This window comes from Ipomoea nil, unplaced genomic scaffold (assembly GCF_001879475.1).
Source record: "Ipomoea nil cultivar Tokyo-kokei standard unplaced genomic scaffold, Asagao_1.1 scaffold2805, whole genome shotgun sequence".
Lineage (NCBI taxonomy): Eukaryota > Viridiplantae > Streptophyta > Magnoliopsida > Solanales > Convolvulaceae > Ipomoea > Ipomoea nil.
In genome coordinates, this window is record NW_017619233.1 from 3,543,328 (window position 1) to 3,559,134 (window position 15,807).

Below are 15,807 nucleotides of genomic sequence, written 5' to 3' on the forward strand. Positions count from 1 at the left end.
GAAATTACTGATAATTTGGGCGGCAGAGAATACAAATTGGACTCATATGACTCTCTATATATGTGGGGTGTGTGTTATGTATATGTATCACACAATCTATAAGCCATGAATGATTGGATAGAAGATTGTTTTAGTTACAATAATCAGAATCAAAGCCAGTTACTTAGTTACAATGACCAAAATCAAAGTCAAGGACATTATGAGGTATTTTAAGTTGTTATTTGAATTTGAATTGTTAATGAATTGTTATTTATTTATATGAGTGTTGCTATTTGTATTTTAAGCCAGTTTGTTCTTGCTTGCTAGGTAATTAGGATTCATTTAAGGGTCTGTTTGGAAACCCGGAAAATGACTTTTGGAAATCATTTTCCGGGTTTTTGGTATTTGGGAAGGCTGAAAATGAAATGGTCAAAGAAAAATGCTAGCTAGTCAATGGAAATTGAGGACTAAAATCCGGAAAATGACTTCCCCTTTTTTTTGGCGGAAGTCATTTTCCATCTTTCAATCAACACACGCAAACACACTCAAGCATTCTTCTCCCTTCACTGCTTCTTCTCCCACTTCACCTCCTCCTTCAACATTCAACAGAGAATTACCAACACATCTCCTCCAACAATCCACAACCACAAAAGCTTCACCAACAATAGAAAAGCTACAAGGTATATCATTTTTCCTTTTTGATTTTTTTTTTCCAAATATTATGGCTTCTTCACTGGTTTCCCTGGCTGGAAACCAAACTGGTTTCCGGCTGGGGAAACCAGTGAGTCTGGTTTTCCGCATCGGAAACCAGATCTGGTTTCCGATGCGGAAAACCAGTCACTGGTTTCCAATCGGAAACCAGTGCAGTCACTGGCATTGGAAACTAGTGACTGCACTGGTTTCCGATTGGAAACCAGTGAACTGGTTTCGCATCGCAATTTTTTTTTTTTTGAATTTTTATGCCAAACCAGTGAACTTGTTGCTGATATTTTTTTTTTTACTGATTATATAATAAAATGCTTTGCTTAATTTGTGTTAGTTTTAATTGTTGTTATTTTTTGTCATATTATTTTGATTGTATAGATGGATAGAAATGTTTAAGTATGCCATTCTGTTCATTTTCTGGAAAATGAACCAAACACCAAAAGACAGTTTTTCATCATTTTCTGGAAAATGAACCAAACACCAAAAGACAGTTTTCCATTGTGCAACCAAACACATAAAAGGAAAATGACTCATTTTTCAGAAGGCATTTTCCGGGTTTCCAAACAGACCCTAAATTAGATATAATTTCTCAATTGACTAAATAACAATCTCTTTGTTCCATGTGAAGAGAGAAAATTATAGTATTAATCAATTTAGTGAATATAGTTGTAAATTAATTTAATTTGTTGTGAATATAGTTGTAAATTAAGCAATTTATTGTATTTAGAGTATAAACAAATAGACAGAATTGAATTGTTATTTATTTCTGTGGGTGTTACTATTTGTATTTTAAGCCACTTTGTTCTTGCTTGCTAGGTAATTAGGATTCATTTAAATTAGATATAATTTCTCAATTGACTAAATAACAATCTCTTTGATCCATTTCAATATATAGAGCAATATATACTACACAGAATACACAATTTTAGGAAACTATTCTACAGAGACGGAAGGACAACCATAAATACAAAATTCGATCAAAATAGAAAGAGGGTAGGAACGGATGCAGTAGACTTATTTTATGATTAGAAGCCTTGACCTCCACTTATTTTATGATTAGAATTTTAACTACCTCAAAATTGTTAGAACTCTAATCCACATATCTTTATAAATTGTTACAGTATTTACAGTATAAAAAGATAATTAGAAAATCAATTTATATTTCAAAGTCTCAATAGAACTCTAACCCACATATCTTTATAGAATTTTAACTACATCAAAATTGTTAGAACTATAACCCACATATATCTTTATAAAATTGTTACGGTATTTACAGTATAAAAAGATAAGTAGAAAATCAATTTATATTTATTCATTTCAAATATCACTAGTAATCATTTTATATTTCAATTTATAGTTAAATCAATTTAAAATAATGTATACAACAAATTTGAGTTATAAAAAATATTAGAATAACAAAATTAATTATTATTTCTCTTTATTTACAATTAAAACATAAACAAAAATAAGTATTGAAAATATAAACTTAAAAAAACATGTATTGAACAAAAAAAGATGTATTGAAAAAAGAAACTTAAAAAAAAATATGTATTGAAAATAAAAACTTTAAAAAATATTACACAAAATAATTAGACATTAAAACATAATAATAATAATAATAATAATAATAATAATAACAACAACAACAACAACAACAACAACAACAACAATAATAATAATAATAATAATAATAATAATAATAATAAAGAGATTGATTATTAAATAAAAATAAAAAAATAAAGATTAATGTTTGACTACATTTAATGAGGTGGTGCAAGTAACATTTTTTTATTTGCACCACCTATAAAGTTATTACACCTATTAAATAGGGGGTGTAAATAGCAAAATGGGTGGTGCAAATAGAATTTCCCTTCAATTAGGTCATTGAACTCAAAAAACATGCAATTGAGTCCCCAAAGTAACCAATTTCATGCAATTAATTCAATTTGCAGGTTTTTGAAGTTTCCAACAAGTCACTCAAAATTTAAAATATTTTTTTAAAAATAATTATTTAATTTTTTTTTAAAAAAAGAAACGTCGATGCCGAAGACGAAGAAGTTTCTTCGTATCCGACCATGAATTTTGTTGGAGAGCAGCTGCCCGCGACCTATCTTCATGACGAGCAAGCAGATTGGCGGCAACGAGGGTCTTCTCCGGCGAGCTGTGTATTCGGCGGCCAAGCAGCGACGACCTTCAGCCTCTCCTCTCTTTTTCCCGACAATGCAGACCATCAGATGGAAGGGGAGAGGAGTCGACGGAGCTGTAACCTCTCGTTAGACCTGCTCTGTTCGCCGGGTAGAACAAGGATCGCCGGAGACTGCTGTCATCGATCTGATGGTCAGAGTTGCCGGGAAAAAGATAGGAAAGGCTGAAGGTCGTCACTGCTCAGCCACAGCTCGCCGGAGAAGACCCACGTTGCCGGTGATCTGCTTGCTCGCCATGAAGATAGGTCACCGGCAACTGCTCTCCAACAAAATTCATGGCCGGTCACCGGCAAACTTCATCTCCGGCGGCAACCTTTTTTTTTTTTTTAAAGTTAAATAATTATTTTAAAAAAATATTTTAAGTTTTGTTTGATCTATTAGAAGCCTAAAAAACCTGCAAATTGGACTAATGACATGAAATTGGTTAGTTTAGGGACTCAATTACATGTTTTTTCAATTCAATTGCCTAATTGTATTTTAGTGTAGGGAAAAGGGTCAAATACACCCTCCAAGTTTAGATAAGAAGTCAATTAGGCCCTTAAACTTTTGGAATGTGCAATTAGACACATTAACATATGAATTCAGTGCATCAAGGCCCAAACACCTAATAGTGACCTGTAATAGCAGGTCAATAATACACTGGCGGAGCTCCGGTGACTTTCCGGCGAACGTATGACCAGTAGGTCGCCGAAACGCCACCCTCAACCACCGCCCCTCCTCCCTCTGCAAGATCCAGAATTTGCAAACATTGCTAGTTGTTAAGTTATGAGTTCGGAGTTGATCTACAGAGGACAAGAGGCGCAGCCGGTGATGGACGGTTATACGCTGAAGCCTCCGAAGCCATGGCTGAATGTGATTCGCCCAGTTCGGTATATGCTCCGCGAGTAGCGTCTCGTTTTTCTCATCGCCGGCATTGCTGTACCGTCATCTTCACCTTCTTTCCGTCATCTAGCCCCGCCCCCTACATCCACGGCGGTTCCGTCAGCGGCCGCGGCTACAACGCGATCTCTGGCTCCGACTTGCTAGCAGAGACGATGGATCACTCCGACCGGCTTCTCTACCACAGCCGCGTCGGCTTATGTCCTTCGATTTGGGCAGGAAAATTCCTCTAGGTCTGAAACAGAAGGGCTTGAGGATCGTTGACAGGCAGCGCCAGATTCGTATGTAGCCATTTCGCCGGAACTCTAAACTTCTGGATCTTGCAGAGCTATGGCTTGTTTCTATTCATTTCTGAATTCTGAACTTCTGGATCTTGCAAAGGGAGGAGGGGCGATGGTTGAGGGTGGCGTTTCGGCGACTTGTTGGTCATGCTTTCGTCGGAAAGTCGTCGGAGCTCCGCCGGTGCATTATTGACTTGTTATTGCAGGTCAGTATTAGGGTTCTGGGTCTTAATGCATTAAATTCATATGTTAATGTGTTTAATTGCACTTTAAAAATGTTTGAGGGCCTAATTGACTTCTTACCTAAAGTTAGAAGGTGTATTTGACCCTTTTCCTTTTAGTGTATAGTTTGATTACTTATTTGACCTTTATTCCTTAAAATATTATTAAATACAAAAAAAAAAATTAAATTTAAAAATTATAAAAAAATGTTAATAGAAATTAATAAAGAATAAAGAGTTAATTTGACTAATAAATAATAAGTAGAACGGATCAAATAGGATAAAGGGAGTCAGATTAATGCGCTGAAGAACATAGCGGCGCCGGTAAATAAGTGCATACAATCACATCGCCGATACAAACTCAAGCAGTGGCAGTTGTTTGCGTCTCTCATTCCGTCACCTGGAGAGAGAGAGAAGAAGAAGAAGAAGAAAAGGGAGGGAAGGGGAATCAATGATCGAGTTGTGAAATCAGAACAGTGAAAAGGGGAGGCAGATGAAGGAGGCGGGGGACGACGAGGGAGGTGGGGATGGAGGGTTTGTGAGGGCGGATAGAGTAGATCTGAAGAGTCTGGACGAGCAGCTTCAGAGGCATCTAAACCGAGCATTGACTATTGAGAAGAAGAAGAAGAGCGGAGAAGAAGAAGAAGAAGATCATCATCCCCGGCTTCATCACAATGGGGATAGGGAGATCCCCATTCGCCACGACTGGGAAATTGATCCTTCCAAGCTCCTCATCAAGAGCGTCATTTCTCGTGGCACCTTCGGCACCGTTCATCGTGGCATCTACGATGGCCTAGATGTGGCAGGTTAGATACAAAGAAACCACTGCGTTAGCTGAATTTTACTTTAATCTTAGGGCAAAGTTAACTAGTATAGAGCGCCAAAAAAGCGCTACTTGTATTCTCTAGTTACTATTATAAACAATATATATAATGCAGAGTCTTTATTTCATGCTTTAATTTGCTGATAGAAAGTTTTGTACTTGTGTTACCATTAGTGAAACTTCTTGATTGGGGGGAAGAGGGCCAAAGGTTGGAGGCTGAAATAGCTTCTCTTAGAATGGCATTTGCTCAAGAAGTTTCTGTGTGGCACAAGCTCGACCATCCTAATGTGACTAAGGTAAGCTCTTTCTCCCAAATCCACTAAATATTTAATCTTCAGTGGTTTATTTGGGATAATATGTCCAAGAACTACTCAGAATGGTTATGTTGCATGGGTAGAAACTAGAAAATGTTTGTACTTGAAGAATATGAGTTTTAAGGGATTCTTCCCTATGATTCTTTTTGTATTGCTTTCCTTATTCTTCTTTTGGTGTGAAATGTCTCAATATGTATCAGCCTTAATCCCAATTGTTGAGTTGGCTAGGGAAATGCCTAAAAGTATAGAAAAAGTTGTGGTTTGAAATGCATTTTTGTTGCAGATTCATCATATGTTTTAAATCTCAAACCTTATTTGCAGTTCATAGGAGCAACAATGGGCACAACAGAGCTCAACATACAGACTGACAATGGTCAGATTGGCATGCCGCGTAATGTTTGCTGTGTTGTTGTTGAATATCTTCCTGGGGGTACTCTCAAATCTTTCCTTATAAAGAACCGGAGAAGGAAATTGCCTTTTAAAGTTGTTGTCCAGCTGGCGCTGGATCTTGCGCGAGGGTGAAATATTTATTTCTTTTCTTTTTATTTGATAATTATTCATGTTGTCTTTTCTTATAATTTGTTTGTTTACTTTCTTTCTAAACCTTTTTCTTATTCAGGTTAAGCTATCTTCATTCCAAAAAGATTGTCCACAGAGATGTGAAAACAGAAAACATGCTTCTTGATAGGCATCGTACTGTAAAAATAGCTGATTTTGGTGTTGCTCGCGTTGAAGCTTCAAATCCAAATGACATGACTGGAGAGACAGGAACTCTTGGATACATGGCACCCGAGGTATAAGCTAATTGATCTTTTCAGAGACATCTATTATATATATAAAACATGTCGGTTGTCTTCAAACATATTCATATTCCCTGGCTTTTAACAACTTATTAACTTTGTACAAATAGGTTCTTAATGGGAATCCATATAACCGGAAATGCGATGTGTATAGCTTTGGCATTTGCCTGTGGGAGATATATTGCTGTGACATGCCATATCCAGACCTCAGCTTTTCTGAAGTGACATCAGCTGTTGTTCGCCAGGTACAGAAACCGATTCCTAGGTTTACTTATTCTTGTGCAACTGGAAATGATGCAATTATTATTCCAATTGTCAATGAAGTTGAGGCAACTGTTGCACATATATATGTTATTGATTCTTTTTCTTAAATTAAATGGAAGAGTTGGATAACTCTGATATGGCCTGCAGAATCTGAGGCCAGATATACCCCGTTGCTGCCCAAGCTCGTTTGGAAATGTAATGAAACGATGTTGGGATGCCAATCCTGACAAGCGGCCTGAGATGGATGAAGTGGTGTCCATGTTGGAAGCAATTGACACCTCGAAGGGTGGTGGTATGATCCCTCTTGATCAGCCTCAGGGTTGCTTCTGCTTTCGGAGGTACCGTGGTCCTTGAGAAAACTAGCTTGGCCTGACTATGCTTTAGTTGTTAATTGGTGTTTCTAAGCCTGGGTGGTAGTTAATCTGAAAAGAAAAGAAAAGAAAAAAAAAAAAAGATTTACCAAGTTAAGTAGTGTCGTAAAACTCTAGCTGTAGGTCAAGTAGAAGGTCTGCAGTATATGCACCTCTATATATCATCATGTTGCACAACCCTGGTTCCATTTCGTTCTGTAATCGATCTTCATCAAGGCACGATTGCTGAGCATCGTGGGCAGGACCTCCTCCAATCACTAACGAGACGACGAGAGTAGCTTTGGTTTTTGAAAAGGCTACCGTTTAGTTTAGGTGAAATGATTGAACATTTGGGGTGAGGATTTGATGCCTTTTGCTCCATAACATGTTAGTATGTTGCAACACATTCAGTCTTTAATATTTGATGATAAAATCCTTTGCAACTGATTACCTTTTTCTGCTTTGAGTACCTATCGTTTTGATATCAAAATGATACTTTAGTGTTGTTATAATGAATCAGTATGCATTCATAAGATTCTTTATCTCACTACACAAGCCCTTTGGTAGAAAGAATCCGCTCATAGCATATGTGGGAATGACAAGATGACAGTTTTTAAAAGAACTTCTTTCCCTGCTTTTGAGAGGAATCTGCTATTCCAGTTTTGAATTGTAGCAGCGATCTTACTACAAATAAAGCAAAGGATTTCCTTCTTTTTTCTTCCAGTTTTGAAGGCAAACCAAGGTATCTGCTACCTCTCTCCCCACCCCTAACCCCTAGTATATTCCTTATCAAAACTTGAATCTCCTCTCTAACATTGTTGCTGAAACTGATGGTTGATTTGTTATAATTTATAACCTGCCCAGATGCCATGGCATACTCATCCAGAACATCTTTTAACACATAGCTCTCCAATTCATTAGCCCAGAAGAATAAAAAGCAATCATTTGCAGTGTGTGTGTGTGTGTGTGTGTGTATATATATATATATATATATATATATATAATTCAGTTCCCGTGCGGTTGAGTGTCTCTCGTGCGGTTAAATCTGAGCCATTGATCTTGCTTAAATCAACGTACAGGATGATCAAAATTAAAAAAAAAAAAAAAAACGGTAACAATTTGGTAATTTTTGCATCTAGATCAAATTTAAGGTGCGTGGATTGTGTGTTTAATGTGAGTAGTTGTTGAAACTTAAGGTGCGTGATTTTTTGTGCTTAAGGTGTGGGGCTTGTGCTTAAGGTGTGTGGATTGTGTACTTAAGGTACGTGTGTTTTGTGCTTAAGGTGCGTGGGTGGGTTTTGTGCTTAATGTGAGTAGTTGTTGAAACTTAAGGTGCGTGGTTTTTCTTCTTAAGGTGTGTTATTTTTCTTTTAAGGTGCGTGATTTGTATGCTTAAGGTGAGTCAGTTGTGTGAAACTTAAGGTGAGTTATTTTAAAACTTTAGGTGCGTGGTTTAATTTGCGTGCTTAAGGTGCGTGACTTGTGTACTTAAGGTGTATGGTTTGTGTTCTTAAAGTGTTTTATTTGTGTGTTTAAGGTGCGTGGTTGAGTAAATACCACCCATGGTCCCTCGAGTTTGGTGGCATTGCCATCAATAGTCCCTAACTTCCGTAATTACCATCCGTCATCCTCCGAGTTCTCAAAAGTTACCTTCTAGCGTCCTTCCGTTACTTCCTTCCGTCTCAGCCGTCAAAATGGAGGGTAATATTGTCATTTGACTTATACGAAAAGAGTTAATACCAGCCAAGGTCCCTCAAGTTTGGTGGTTTGGCCATCTTTAGTCCCAAGTTTCCATATTCCATTATTTTCCTTCTTTCATATTCTCTTCTTCAAATGTATTATTATTACTATTATTTATAGTTATTATTAAATTCTTATTATTATTACTATTATTTAAAGTTATTATTGTTATTTTTAAATTATTAGTGCTTTGGGCTTCCCCCACTATCCATGGATCTTATCTCTTGGGCCTTTGTTCTTCTTGGGCCGGGGTCCACACCTCATCAATTACTATTATTATTATTATTATTGTTATTGTTGTTGTTGTTGTTGTTGTTGTAGAAATGTACAAATGCTATTACTATTATTATTATTATTATTATTATTATTATTATTATTATTATTATTATTATTATTATATTCATATTATTATTGTTATTGTTATTGTTATTGTTATTATTATTATTAAATTCTTATTATTATTACTATTATTTATTGTTATCATTATTATTATTAAATTATTAAATTATTATTATTGTTGTTGTTGTTGTTGTTGTAGAAATGTGCAAATGCTATATAGGATGAGTGTATTTAATAAAATCAGAAAATTAGAGAAATAAAAATCTGGAGGAATGGAAAAATGGAAAACTGAAAAAATGGAGAAGGAAAATTGGAAAAATGGAGAAAGAAAACTGGAGAAATGGAGAAATGAAAAACTAGAAATGGAAAAACAGATAAATGAAGTAAACGACCCATATACATTTGTAAATTTTCTTTAATATTGTATAGGAGAAGATGGAGTTCGAGTTGGAAGTTGAGAAATCACCAACTTTCTTTAATATTGTTTGGCCAAGTTTGGGACTAAAGATGGCCAAACCAGTGAACCACCAATAATAATAATAATAATTTAATAATAACAATAACAATAATAATAATAATAATAATAATAATAATAATAATAATAATAATAATAATAATAATAATAATAATATGAATATGAATATAATAACAATAATAATAATAAAAACAATAATAATAATAATAATAATAATAATAATAATAATAATAATAATTTAATGCTAATAATATAATAATAACAATAACAACAATAATAATAATAATTTAATAATAATAATAATTTAATAATAACAATAATAACTTTAAATAATAATAATAATAATAATAATAATAATAATTTAATAATAACTATAAATAATAGTAATAATAATACATTTGAAGAAGAGAATAAGAAAGAAGGAAAATAATGGAATATGGAAACTTGGGACTAAAGATGGCCAAACCACCAAACTCGAGGGACCTTGGCTGGTATTAACTCTTTTCGTATAAGTCAAATGACAATATTACCCTCCATTTTGACGGCTGAGACGGGAGGAAGTAACGGAAGGACGCTAGAAGGTAACTTTTGAGAACTCGGAGGATGACGGATTGTAATTACGGAAGTTAGGGACCATTGATGGCGATGCCACCAAACTCGAGGGACCATAGGTGGTATTTACTCGTGCGTGGTTTGTATATTTAAGGTGGGTCATTTTAATGTTTAAGGTGCATCAACCGCACGGGAAGTTTTACCCGCACCTGAACCCTTCCATATATATATATATATATATATATATATATATCTTATATGCAGTGTGTGTGTTTTAAATGCTAAATTTTCTAATGCGTGCATGTAGATTTATGGTGCATTAAAGGACATTGGAATGCATAACATTTTGCATAAAAATGCATTGCATTCTGTATAGGCATGCACTATCAAAGTAATATGAACCCATGGCAGGGCCAAATGAATAATCAAATCAGAAGTTATCTATGCATGACATTTGGTAGTAGAATACACTACATTTTGTAGGAATGCACAATCAAGGTAATATGAACGCACGGGAAATATCAACAAGTTCAATAGACCGAGATTATATAGTATGGCAAACAATAATACAATTGAATTTATTTCTAAACAAGTTAAGAGCGTGCTGAAGTCGTGACTTGTTTTATTTTATGTTTTAATGTATTGTGGTGATATACTTATGTAGTTATGTATTAATTTTGTTATTTTTGGTCAGACCATAAGGTGTTCTAAGCAGACCCTAACTGATATTTCTTAAATTATTTAGAAATATTTATTAAAATTTTTAAAAAGACTTAACCTGTAGGCTTTAAATAAGCTCGAAGTAGGACTTACTTTGTAGCCGTTTTAATGACCTACATATTAAACAAGTTTTTAAAAAGATTTCAAGCCAAGCCCTGCTGCCCAATTGTAGTCTCAGGCTTGAGCCTAATAAAAAGCCTACATACAGGCTCAGCCGCAGGCCCAGGCCCAGGCCTTAGATTTTCATAACAGGCCTATGTTTTATTTTTAAAGCTCGACTCGGCTCAGCTTGTCGATCATTATTGTGTGGATCATGGTCCACACAAGTTGCATGGACCATATTTTGTACTGTAAAATAATGTACATTCAATACAAAAATAATGTATATTGTATTCAGGGAATGTACATTATTTTTGTACTGAGTGTACATTATATATATTGTATAAGAGTTAATGCCATTTTTGGTCCTAGACTTATGGGGGCATTGCCACTTTTCATCCTCCATAATAAAAATTGCCAATTAGTAGCCACTGTTATTAGTCGTTGGACACTTTTGGTCCTCCGTCACTGAATCCATCTCTTCACCGTCTAATTGAAGGGCAAAGCTGTCTTTTTATCTGGTGCTCAAAAGATTTCATTGACTTGAGTGTGATTTTGAACCCCCGAGCTCCTCTCATGGCAACCTTCAGCTATGTTCATAGGTTGCGTAGACTCCCCCCATTCCTCTGCACAATCAATGTTTCTATCTTTTCACCAATCAAACATTCAAGCTAAAGCAAGGAAAATTCGTTCATTTCCTTAACGCCCAGAGAAACATTCGCCACGGCCGCGGCGCCGGTCGATTACGTCGCTGAAAAACCGAAATTTGGCAGAAATAATCGCAAGGGAGCATCCAGAAGCTCAGACTGATGATCTATTGGGAGATCTACCAACAGATTGCATGCGATTTCCAGAAGTCTATTTCAGAGGTGAGAGGAAGCAGATTCTCGTGCGTATGCCAGATCGGGGAGTCCGAAGCAAGTTCGAGCAGATTGGTTAGCCAGAACTGGTAATCCGAATGAAATCTCAAAGGATTATCGGCCTATTGTGCGAATTTCAGCATCAGAATGGGCGAATTTGGTGGAGACAGAGGAGAGGTTATCATGTCTCTTCTCCGATATTGGTTTACTACTGTGGGTTGGTCTCTTGGCTTACTTTAGTTCTTATTGCCTAGACCTGAGGATAATAGTGGGCAAGAGAATGGAAATGGTGACCAAGGCAGGCAGAACAGGGTGCATGGGCAGTTTGGTGGACAAGATCGGGCACTTGTGGGACTTGCTCCTGATGATTTGAACAGAATTCGACATGCGACAACAATTAATGGCAATTCTGTTGATGAGGATGATAGTGTTGAACAAACTGATTCAGACAGGTATGGCTTTGTGCTTCGAATTGTGTTGAATTGTGTTGCTGCTGGTTGTAGCTTGGATGACTTTGCCTATATTCAATTTTGCCTTGATAATTGATGAGGATGATAGTGTTGAACCAACAGGGACTCGCCATTAGCTTTGGTATGAATTCAATTGCCTAATCTACCAATTCACTTGTTCAATTTTGAGATGATTTCTCGCATCTGTTCGAAAACCCCATTTTGGCAAACCGTCGAACACCCAACAGACACATTTCTGTCCGGTTCTAAGTTCGGATACAACAAGTGCACCAAACCCAAACAACTCCTCACGTCCTCAAAAACTCCTGACGATCCATCACCATGCTCTATTCTATCGACAACGACAGCAACACGTCGTTCCAATTGTGGAACAGCACAGAGGAATACTGGAATGACGGGCCCAAATTCGGATCTGGAATTTTACGCACGTCGAAACAAAGTCTCGCTTTCAATTTCAACATCGTCGACAACGAGAATGAGAGCTACTTCACTTACTCTGTAATTGAATCATTTTTTTTTTTGGAAAATCTGTAATTGAAACATCGAAGCAAAGGCCTGGTGACCGGGTTGGGTTTGCCATCATTTCTTTCAAGCAGTTGAGAGGAGGGAGAGCTCTAATTAAAGGCTGACAAGAATATAATATGGAATGACAGAAATACTCCTCATTTAGACGGTCAACTGACGGAAAATTAGACGGAGGACCAAAAGTGGCATTATCATAATAAGAGTGGCTATTAACTGGCAATTTTTATTATGGAGGATGAAAAATGTCAATACCCTAATAAGTCTAGGACCAAAAATGGAATTAACTCTATTGTATAATGTTCAATTGCACATACACGACATAAATAATGTACATTTAGTATATTAAAAATGTACTTTTTGTTATGGTCCACATAACATTGTGTGGACCATGGTCCACACAATAATTTGCCCTATTTCCATCCCTAGCCCCAAATATGGAGAATAACAACGATAGTCATTCTGGGTACTAGAATACCCCAAGAAAATACATTTTAGTGACTTAGGATCAAGTTTTCACCTTTGAGGGCGAACGTCCTAGACAAAACAAGTGCATCCAAATATCTTAGGAGGAATGGAGAACGACGGGCTGGATGGATAGACAAAGTGATAAGGGTTTTGGCCCTAGAGGACTCTCAAAGGTAAGTTGTTGATTAAGAAACAAGCTGTATTAACCACATATGACCAGAACACTTTGGGAACTTTCATCTGAAACAACAAGGCTCGAGCAACCTCCAAAGATGGCAATTCTTACGGTCTGCCACACTATTCTGTTGAGGAGTGCTGACAAAAGATGATTGATGTACCATTCCATTTTGACTTATATAACTCGAAAAAGGGCAAGAGAAATATTCTGACCCATTATCACTTTGCAAAATTTGGACCGCTTTATTGAATTGAGGGTGTGTTTGGTTGGCAGGTTTAACACTCAGGTATGGGTATGAAAGTGATTGTTATTGTTTGATTGACTGGTTTTTAAAACACTACTGTGGATTTGGAATACCTCATTAATGGAAAAACTCATTCCCTTATTTTATAAGGGTTTCATCCCATTATTCATCCTTAGCCTAATCATTCCCATTCCACCCTACTACCAAACATGCAAAATACTTTCACCAAAACCCATTACCATTACCAAGTTTTTGATACCCATTCCGATTCTGATTCCCATGTGCGAACCAAACACACCCTGAGTTTTGACCATAGCAATTACAAAAGATCTCAAATAATTTGTCACTAGATTTCATGAGGTATAGCCAAGTGTGTATAGAGAAATCATCTACAAGGTTACAAAGTACTTAAACCCATACTTCGATGCTACTCGACACAGGCCCCATACATCTGAATGAATCAACTGAAATAAAGACTCTACCGTGCTATTGACTTTAGGAGGGTAAGGTACCCGACAATGTTTAACAAGTTCACATGATTCACATTGCAAGATAGAAAGAGATTTTAACCCTGGACATAACTTCTTTAAGGTAGGCAAATGTGGGTCACCAGTTTCCTTCCCTTTTACCAATAATCTTCTTCGTCAAAAGATCCTGAAATAATACATGTTTGGACAAAGGTGGCTAAGGGAGATGGCAAAGTCCTTGGATTAACTGGAGATTGCAAGGAAAATACTTTCAATCGATTAAACAGCGCCGACTCTTCATCATTAATCATGACCATATTTCCTTCTGGTTTAGAGGCAGAGTTGGAAAACCTTTGTGGTCGGAGTGGCTTTGGGCATGGGTTGCGTAGATGATTGGGTTCTCCATAATTGTAACAAACCATCTATCCTCCTTGACTTCCTCCGAGCCCTTTACTAAAGCCACCACGTCCCCTAAACCAGCTTCCTCAACCACTGACACTCTCATCACCATTATCTCTCTATGACAAAAAGCCATGTTTCTCCTACATACCATCAATATTTGGATTACTTGATGCATTTTGAACCATGGCGAAGACTTGGTCTATTGACTCCAACTCCTTATTCCCGAGCAACTAGGATTTTAATTAGAACATTATACTCCTTATCCAACCTAGAAATCCAACTAAAGACATGCAACTAATCACGTTGCTTTTTCATTTTATCCACGTCATTCGTAATCGGCATAACAGTACACAATGACTTACTCACATTTTTGAAGTCATAATAATAGTCTATGATGTCTCGCCCTTTTTGAGATTGACGATAAACATTTGGAGACAACTGATACAACTTTCTCAAACTATTTACCCTACTAAACCATTTTATTTACTAATTCTCATACCTCTTTCACAGTTTTACAATGTTGCATGGATAAAATTATTTTTCTATCAATGTAATTTATTATACATGATAATAGGGCTTTATCGTCTTTCTTCCATTCTTAGGCTTCAATAGGTTCTACTGGACATGTTTCAATTAAATGCTCATTTTTACCCATGCCTCCCAAGTTAATTTCAACTAAAAATTTCAATTCTCCAAAATTATATCCATCCGGTGCCAATACCACATCAATCAATTTAGATGGGGTTGACACCACAATAATGGTTCTACTTTTAGCTATAGTATTCCAGTAAAGCAAAGGAAAATGCTCGAGTACCTAATTACACCAACACTCTATATCTACTAGGCTTACTAAGACGAGCCCGCCGGTACCAGCCTCAACCGAAAAAGGCATCGGAATAGTGCACACGCACCAGCACGTGGCGCTGGAACCCCTAGACTGTGGCGACATGTGCATACTCTGGTTGTTGCATTGCTTCTTCCGATGGCGTCACCTCCTCACTCCAACCAAAACCCACTGCCCCACTCACCTCAGTCTCGCTCTGATACCATGTGGAATACGATGATGTTGTATATTCAGTGTGTGTATAGAACTTATAAAGAACAACCTGTACAAAAAGCCTATATATACATTCTAACAGAATGACTCCCAACTACTCATTTGAATCTCAAAATGAGGCGTAGCTAAGAAGTTATTCTTAACAACCTTCTAACCCTATACTTCAGCAATGCTTAATGAAACTGAATTTTGATTCTTGCTTTTCCATAAAACTAAATTATTTCCAATCATTCTTTCAAAAGGCTGAACCCCAACCCTAAGGGCAAATTATTTCCAATCATGAAACAACCACATGATATACTCTTCCTATCATCCACATTACCAATCCAATCAGTATCACAGTATCCCACCAAACTGTATGAGGTGTAATGGCTAAACCAAATCCTAAAGCTAG

At 36.5% G+C, this 15,807-nt stretch overlaps 1 protein-coding gene across 1 annotated transcript; it reads left to right on the plus strand.

Moving 5' to 3' along the window:
- The first annotated feature begins 4,566 nt into the window (after positions 1-4,566).
- Positions 4,567-7,278, plus strand: LOC109157954 (serine/threonine-protein kinase STY8-like). The gene is made up of 6 exons (XM_019305753.1): positions 4,567-5,075; positions 5,267-5,388; positions 5,728-5,924; positions 6,026-6,200; positions 6,317-6,451; positions 6,618-7,278. Exons 1-6 carry the CDS (start codon positions 4,763-4,765, stop codon positions 6,822-6,824), a joined length of 1,149 nt encoding a protein of 382 aa, XP_019161298.1. The 5' UTR covers positions 4,567-4,762; the 3' UTR covers positions 6,825-7,278.
- Positions 7,279-15,807: the final 8,529 nt, after the last annotated feature.